The sequence below is a fragment of the Rutidosis leptorrhynchoides genome, chromosome 3 (assembly GCF_046630445.1).
Source record: "Rutidosis leptorrhynchoides isolate AG116_Rl617_1_P2 chromosome 3, CSIRO_AGI_Rlap_v1, whole genome shotgun sequence".
Lineage (NCBI taxonomy): Eukaryota > Viridiplantae > Streptophyta > Magnoliopsida > Asterales > Asteraceae > Rutidosis > Rutidosis leptorrhynchoides.
Window position 1 is genome coordinate 688,863,064 of NC_092335.1, and position 9,289 is coordinate 688,872,352.

The 9,289-nt window shown below is 34.0% G+C and overlaps 1 protein-coding gene across 1 annotated transcript; it reads left to right on the forward strand.

Annotated features, from left to right (window-relative positions):
• The first annotated feature begins 592 nt into the window (after positions 1-592).
• Positions 593-7,095, forward strand: LOC139903016 (TMV resistance protein N-like). Its single transcript, XM_071885764.1, has 5 exons — positions 593-1,132; positions 2,009-3,089; positions 3,203-3,493; positions 3,612-5,024; positions 6,106-7,095. The coding sequence occupies exons 1-5, from the start codon at positions 984-986 to the stop codon at positions 6,925-6,927; spliced, it is 3,756 nt and encodes a 1,251-aa protein (XP_071741865.1). The 5' UTR covers positions 593-983; the 3' UTR covers positions 6,928-7,095.
• Positions 7,096-9,289: the final 2,194 nt, after the last annotated feature.

Sequence of the window (9,289 nt, forward strand, 5' to 3'; positions counted from 1 at the left end):
ACCGTTTTTTTAAACGAAACAGTTTAATGATATGTTTTAGGTATTAAGTGAATGTAAATGCTAAAGTTATTTAGTTTAATGACCCGTGGAACCACATAGTACGACTAAGAAACTCGTCAGCTGAAGATTTCATCAAACACCTAAAATTCATATTAAACAATTCACATCCAAATATCCAATCGTAAGAGATAATATTGATTGTCATTTTATTTAAAAGTGTAAATTAAAATATAAATTTAAATTGGTTTTCTTTTGTCTAGATTTTATACCTTCTCGTACTCAATTCAAAATAATTAATTAAAATAATTCAAAATTATTTGATTTTAATAATTAAAATAATTATTAATAAAATTAAATAATAATAATTACTTTGTAATTAATAAAATTTAATTTTAATTCAAAATTATTTATATTAATGATATCCTTAAAAAAAAATTCCCTTTTCCTTTTTGATTTTTTTTTTTAACAAATAAATTAAGCCATAGATATAGATAGATAGATTAAGCCCCGTGCGAATGAAAGTCAGAGGAGCTTTCCTTTTCATTTCTTCCCAAATCTTTAATCAAAATCAAATTCATCTCTTTAACACTGATTTTTTGCTCTGTTAAAATTGAACCTAAACATGAATAAATTTGTGTCATCAACTTCATCAAATCACTTCCAATTAAAAAAAGCATGTCGATCATATGATGTGTTCTTGAGCTTCAGAGGATCGAATACAAGAAAGAATTTCACAGACCACCTGTTGAAATGTTTGAAGCAGAATGGATATCACACGTTTCATGACAGTATACTCAATCGGGGGCAATATATTGATTCTGAGCTGCTTAAAGCGATTGAGGAATCGAGGATGTCTATCATATTATTCTCAAAAAACTATGCAGATTCCAAATGGTGCCTTGATGAGCTGGTAAAGATCATGTTTTGCCGAAGGCATTTTCAACATATCGTTCTACCTGTGTTTCTTGACGTAGAACCGTCTGATGTCCGAAAGCAGCAGGGTTAATTTATTTGCTCAGGCATTTAATAATCATGAATTGTACTTTGACCATAACAGAGTTGAGAGTTGGAGGAAGGCTCTAGAAGATGCTGGCAAATTGTCAGGTCTACACTTGCAAAATGATGCCAATGGGTACTAATCTGAGTTTCTCCAGCAATTTTGAATATTTATTAAGTTTTTTTCTTCTTCATATTTTAGCATTTTCTTTTGGCATCCTTTGGGCTATGTTTCAATTCCTTGTTAGTAAGTAACTGTAACTATTCTTATTATTTTACTCCATTACCCCCATTCCTATGTAGCCTAACATTGCAAAACCTTATCTGATAACTAACATTAAATTATACTCCCTATTATGTAATCAGTTTTGAGTTATTAGTTTTTTATACAAGTTCATGAACCCATAACCTTAATAATAGTTATTCAATTAATTAAAAGGATTAACTGATTGGGAGCAAAATATTCAACGTTTAATAATAATAATATGCATAGTTTAACCACCGAAATATTGGTTGAGTGGTAAAAAGCCTCTGTTGGTTCTGGGCCAGTATCTTTGAAAAAAATAGGAGCATGTTCAAATCCTGAGGGGGGAGGTTTCTCAAAAGTTGTGCCTCTGGTATCCCTCACTCTGTGCAGGCCAAGTAGTTAACCTAAAGCATTCCGAGTACGCTTTGCGCGATGGATGCCAGAGGTTTCTTCCTAACGGGTGCGTGGGTGGCAAATGAGAGGATTTAATGCCAAAAATTGCCGTTCTAAAAATAATAATATGCATACATTTGTTCCTTCCATATTCCGATGTGGGACAGAATTAACCTATTAGCTCCAACAGGAAAATGGTGTAGATATCTACCTACAATTGAAAAAAATGTGCCTAACGTCAGTTAAAGTGTTACAACAGTTGTGAAGTAATGTTTGAAAGTTTTCTGATAGCCCTTTTGACATTGTAGAATAAATACAGGGATACTTTCATTTCCATTTTTTTTTTTAATTATAATTTTCTTTTCTTGGAAGGTATGAAGCGAAGTTGGTGACCAAAATCATTAGAGAAGTTGCGAAATACTTAAAACGGCCATGTCTTAATGTTGCATACCACCCTGTTGGCATAGAATCTCGTATGACAGAACTCGTAGAATTGCTACAAATGGGAACAGATGACGTGCGGATAGTTTCTGTTTGGGGTGGTGGTGGGTTAGGCAAGACAACAATTGCTAAAGCTACATATAACTGTATCTTTTCAGAATTCGAAAGCAGTAGTTTTCTTGACGATATCAGGGATTCAGAGAAATCCACTTTGCAGAATAAGCTTCTTTCGGATCTCAAGATTGATAAAACTCCAAATATAAATAATGTTCATCGTGCAACTGAGGAGATTCGACAGGTTTTAATGTCTCAAAGGGTTCTTGTTGTTCTTGATGACATTAGTAACTTTGAGCAGCTGGAAATGTTAGCGATTGATCCTCATTTCTTTTGCCCAGGAAGCCGAATAATAATAACAACCAGAGATAAAGCTTCGGTAGGCGCTCTAAAGATAAATGATGTTTATTCTCCAAAAATTTTGAACAAAAACGAGTCTAAGAGACTATTCAGTTTATTTGCTTTTGGAAATGATCATCCTGATAAAGGCTATGAGGGGCTCACAGCGGAGGTAGTCCAATATGCTGGCGGGATTCCGCTAGTTCTTAAGACTATCGGTTCCTCTAGCTACAATTTGAGCAAGTCTGAATGGCAAGATAATCTTAGAAAACTAAAAAAAGTTCCCAATGATGATGTCCAGGGAAAACTTAAAGTAAGTTTTGATTCACTTGGTTATGAAGAAAAAGAAACATTTCTAAACATATGTTGTTTCTTCATTGGGATGGAGAAAGATTTGATGGTCAATGTAATGGAAGACTCCAATTGCTTTCCCGAAATCGATTTCAAGACACTAGTTAATCGAGCTCTTGTTAGCATTGATGGTGGAATGTTATCGATGCATAATCTAATTAGAGACATGGGTAGAGAAATTGTGCGACAACAATCAGTTAAGGAGCCTGGGAGACGAAGCAGACTGTGGGATCATGATGACATTTCTGACGTATTTAGACGATGTTCGGTATGAGTTAAGGGTTTTTTTTTTTTTTTTTTTTTTTTTTTCCTGCTGACTTATACAATCTGTTTTTTAACAAATTTTTTTTCCTTACCATCTATGCATACTTTACTGTGCAGGGTACATCAGCTGTTGAAAGCGTCTTCCATGGCAATTACAGTAATTTCGTACCCCTTGAACATGTGAATATGGAGGCGTTTGAAAAGATGGCAAACCTGAGAATGCTTTGGCTTCATCATATCCGGCTTTATGGCAAATATAATCAGATGATGCATGCTTTTAAGAAGCTGAAATATTTGCGGTGGCATGGATTCCCTATGGATTACATGCCTTCCAAGTTGATTATGAAAAATGTAGTTGTTATGGACATGCAACATAGCAGACTGAAGAAATTATGGGAAACAGCCATGGTATGTATGATGTTTGTTACATTTCACTGTGTTGTTTAATTACAGTAGTACTCTTTTTTTACGTTTAACTTATATAAAAGTAGTAACTAAATATTTTTCTTGTTTTTTGTTTCCTCAGAACCTGGATAAACTGCGATTCCTCAATCTCAGTGACTCCTGCTTTTTAACCGAAACTCCCGACTTCTCGGGAATGAAAAATCTTGAAAAGCTGTTACTTGCGCGGTGCTCAAAATTAGTTAAGTTACATAGCTCTGTTACATGTCTTGACAAACTCCATATTTTGGATTTAAGTTATTGTGTAAAATTGGAAAGGGCACCCAACTTAAGATGTATATTACAATTAAAATCTCTTGAAGAACTTTACATCTATCACTGTCCCAAGCTCGAACAGTTCAAAGAAGATACTTGTGTTCCACAGTATGGAACACGAGCCCCTTTGACCAAGCTATCTTTGGTCGAATGTAACTTGTCGATGGTCCCTTCTGAAATTGAAAGACTGACACTAGTAACATTAGAACTCCATGAAAACAACTTTTCAAGCCTTCCAACTCTCCGAAACCTTATTCACTTGAAGCAGCTCACACTTTCATATTGTATTGAGCTGCAGTCAATTCCAGATCTTCCACAAAAGATAGTGATGTTAATTGCAGTAAACTGCATAAGCCTAAAGAGTCTTCCTACAAATATGTTAAAGTTACGTTGTCTTGATGAACTAAGACTGAGTGGTTGCAAGAAACTTGGATCTGAAGATCCAAATTTTCTCATGAAACTGACAGGATTAGGTAGCCTTAGTTTTCTAGAACTGTGCAGCTGCAATGTAGCCCATGTTCCCATTGAGATTGGTAACTTAGTGTCATTGAATTTCTTAAATCTTGGTGGAAACAATTTCTCTAGTCTACCTAGTAGCTTCGGCCACCTTCACCACTTATTGGATCTGGATTTGTCAGATTGCAGCGCGCTCCACACAGTTCCATTGCTTCCAAAAAATTTGAGAAGTTTTAAAGCAACCAACTGCGTAAGCCTGAACAACATGCCTTCAAACATCTCGGAGTTAAAACCACTCCGAGAGTTGAATCTCGACGGTTGCTCCAAACTTGGACAAGAAGATCCTTTTTGCTTTGTTAAACTGGAAGGATTAAGCAACCTTGTTTACTTAAACATGACAAATTGCAATTTGTCTCATATACCTTCTGAGATTGAGGGTCTAGAATCACTGAAGCAGCTGCATCTTTCAGATAACATTTTTTCTAGCCTCCCTGCTAGCCTATGCAACCTTCAAAACCTGAAAGAAATTGAGTTGAACGGTTGTGCGCTGTTGAGGTCATTTCCAGTTCTACTGCCAGATTTTACCGTGCTCAAGGCAGACAACTGTAGGTCACTTGAAATGCTACCATTCAAGCCATTCTTTCTCCATAGCTCGGGTCAGGAGTTAAGGTTCTCTCATTGTCCTGAGTGGGTAGGCAATAATTATGCCCGTAGTTTCAAAAGATACATCCTTCAGTTTCATCAAGAGCTCTTCCAGTTCCAGCAGGTACTCCCTCTATCACTTTGCTATATCTTACTTTCCGTTTATAATGTGAAATATTCAGTTACTCCAATCCTCCAAAACACACACACGAGTAAATAGAGGAGGATATCACTGTTCAGGCACACACATACACACACCTACATACTAATATAGGGTAAGGTATTAATGATCCCACACTCGATGGGGTGCACACCAAAAGATGGTAGATTGGGTGTTCCCTCCTCTTTCAAGCTAACTTTTGGAAGTGAGTTCTACACTTGGGCTTATGACCTAGCATGGGATAGGTTCATAACATAAGGATGCTCAGTAAAGCTACTTAAACTTGTCTTATAAATAAAAAGACAAAATATGTCACTACAACAAATTTACCATTTGTTCACATATATTTTTACATGTTTTTAAAAAGTGTGAAATTTTTGTTAAATTCCTCACACTTATAATTGTGTGTAAATGCATTACATTTAAAAATGTATTATATCATCATAGTTTGACACATAAAATTGTAAGGAAAAAATGTTCACACTTACTGGTCTTTACAATCATAAATATAATCACATAGTTTTGTCACACTTCCCCTTGTGTGAAAAAATGAGGTTTAACAAATTACTCTATTAAATTTTGTTTTTGTACACTCTAGTAAGTGTAAACACTAGTTTCTTACATTTTTATGTGTGAAAGTTCAATAATATTCTACATTTATACATGTAATAAGCTTACATACATTTAAAAGTGTGAAGTATTGAACAGAAAGTTCACACTTTCTTGTAATTGTGTAAAAGTATGTGTGAACAAATTATAAATTTCTTTTAGTGCAATAACATTCATTAAAGAATATTATGAACACTCATCTAATATATTTATATTTAAGGAATATTAAGTCAATAATAATAAGTATACGTACACAGGGTAAGAGTCAAGTAAAAATAATTTTATGAAAAATTATGAATTATATGTTTTACAATTTGGTGGTCTTCAAAATAGCTTATCATTTGACCCTTATCTTGATCCTGTATGCGTGTACATATACTTATATGTATATCATTCAAACACAAAGCTAATGAGAGAAAAACAACTCTATGGACAGGTTTGGCCTATCATTCCCGAAATTAGGGTCTCACTCAATGGAACTGAGATCCCTGATTGGTGCACTTATCAAGGCCGTGGTAGATTTTTGTCATTTGTGGTGCCCATGGACTTGGATAAGAAATTCAGTGGCTGGATATACTGTGCTATTGCTCCTAATTGTAAAGACGATGAATGCATATTGAAATGTAAAGTGGTTAATAAAACCAAAGGGCGGACTGATTACGTTGGTACAACCTTACGTGGTTACGGTCCTATGTTTATTGCATTTGTGCCACATCTTATTGACTTGATTCCTCGTCTAACACTTTTGGTAGAAGGAGCTGATGAATTGGTGCTTGGATTTGAATTAGAATGTAAGAATAACTGGGAGGTACAGGAATGTGGGCTATGTCTAATTTACGAGCGAGATATTTCGATTCACGAATTAAATAGTCAAGTAGTAGTTCAATACACACCTTCTACTTTGCGTCAACATCTGCACCACATGGTTTATGAGGAGAAGTGGGAGGACTTTCGTGAGACATATCTAATGTACTTAAATTCAAAGGCCGATGATGATGATGATGATGATGACGATGATGATGATGATGCTGGTAGTTATACTTATGATCATGTTGGCATGGATCATGTTAGTAGGGACGCTTGTGGAGGTGATGGTGAAGGTATTGGTGAGAATCGTGGTGGTGCAGAGGATGATGGTGCTGGCTATGATCGCCTGAATGGTATACCAAGTGACGGGGGGCCATGGTACCTTTTGAGGCCAGAAGAACTTGGAGACTGGTTGCATGACCATTGGGGATCTGAAACAAAGTTTTTCTAGTTTGCATGGTTAAAGTTCACCGAAGTAACCAAATTTCATGTCAAACTGTATATATTCTAGTTACTTACTCCGATTGATTTGATGTAATTAATTAAGATGTTTTGTATTGGATCATTTTTAACGCTGCGCCATCGATCGTTATTACCACCATAGTGTAGTGACCCGAACTTTTCCATGTTTATATATATTAATTGAGATTGATATTTACATGATTAAATGTTTCCAACATGTTAAGCAATCAAACTTGTTAAGACTTGATTAATTGAAATATGTTTCATATAGACAATTGACCACCCAAGTTGACCGGTGATTCACGAACGTTAAAACTTGTAAAAACTATATGATGACATATATATGGATATATATATAGTTAACATGATACTATGATAAGTAAACATATCATTAAGTATATTAACAATGAACTACATATGTAAAAACAAGACTACTAACTTAATGATTTTTAAACGAGACATATATGTAACGATTATCGTTGTAAAGACATTTAATGTATATATATCATATTAAGAGATATTCATACATGATAATATCATGATAATATAATAATTTAAAATCTCATTTGATATTATAAACATTGGGTTAACAACATTTAACAAGATCGTTAACCTAAAAGTTTCAAAACAACACTTACATGTAACGACTAACGATGACTTAACGACTCAGTTAAAATGTATATACATGTAGTGTTTTAATATGTATTTATACACTTTTGAAAGACTTCAATACATTTATCAAAATACTTCTACTTAACAAAAATGCTTACAATTACATCCTCGTTCAGTTTCATCAACAATTCTACTCGTATGCACCCGTATTCGTACTCGTACAATACACAGCTTTTAGATGTATGTACTATTGGTATATACACTCCAATGATCAGCTCTTAGCAGCCCATGTGAGTCACCTAACACATGTGGGAACCATCATTTGGCAACTAGCATGAAATATCTCATAAAATTACAAAAATATGAGTAATCATTCATGACTTATTTACATGAAAACAAAATAACATATCCTTTATATCTAATCCATACACCAACGACCAAAAACACCTACAAACACTTTCATTCTTCAATTTTCTTCATCTAATTGATCTCTCTCAAGTTCTATCTTCAAGTTCTAAGTGTTCTTCATAAATTCCAAAAGTTCTAGTTTCATAAAATCAAGAATACTTTCAAGTTTGCTAGCTCACTTCCAATCTTGTAAGGTGATCATCCAACCTCAAGAAATCTTTGTTTCTTACAGTAGGTTATCATTCTAATACAAGGTAATAATCATATTCAAACTTTGGTTCAATTTCTATAACTATAACAATCTTATTTTAAGTGATGATCTTACTTGAACTTGTTTTCGTGTCATGATTCTGCTTCAAGAACTTCGAGCCATCCAAGGATCCATTGAAGCTAGATCCATTTTTCTCTTTTCCAGTAGGTTTATCCAAGGAACTTAAGGTAGTAATGATGTTCATAACATCATTCGATTCATACATATAAAGCTATCTTATTCGAAGGTTTAAACTTGTAATCACTAGAACATAGTTTAGTTAATTCTAAACTTGTTCGCAAACAAAAGTTAATCCTTCTAACTTGACTTTTAAAATAAACTAAACACATGTTCTATATCTATATGATATGCTAACTTAATGATTTAAAACCTGGAAACACGAAAAACACCGTAAAACCGGATTTACGCCGTCGTAGTAACACCGCGGGCTGTTTTGGGTTAGTTAATTAAAAACTATGATAAACTTTGATTTAAAAGTTGTTATTCTGAGAAAATGATTTTTATTATGAACATGAAACTATATCCAAAAATTATGGTTAAACTCAAAGTGGAAGTATGTTTTCTAAAATGGTCATCTAGACGTCGTTCTTTCGACTGAAATGACTACCTTTACAAAAATGACTTGTAACTTATTTTTCCGACTATAAACCTATACTTTTTCTGTTTAGATTCATAAAATAGAGTTCAATATGAAACCATAGCAATTTGATTCACTCAAAACGGATTTAAAATGAAGAAGTTATGGGTAAAACAAGATTGGATAATTTTTCTCATTTTAGCTACGTGAAAATTGGTAACAAATATATTCCAACCATAACTTAATCAACTTGTATTGTATATTATGTAATCTTGAGATACCATAGACACGTATACAATGTTTCGACCTATCATGTCGACACATCTATATATATTTCGGAACAACCATAGACACTCTATATGTGAATGTTGGAGTTAGCTATACAGGGTTGAGGTTGATTCCAAAATATGTATAGTTTGAGTTGTGATCAATACTGAGATACGTATACACTGGGTCGTGGATTGATTCAAGATAATATTTATC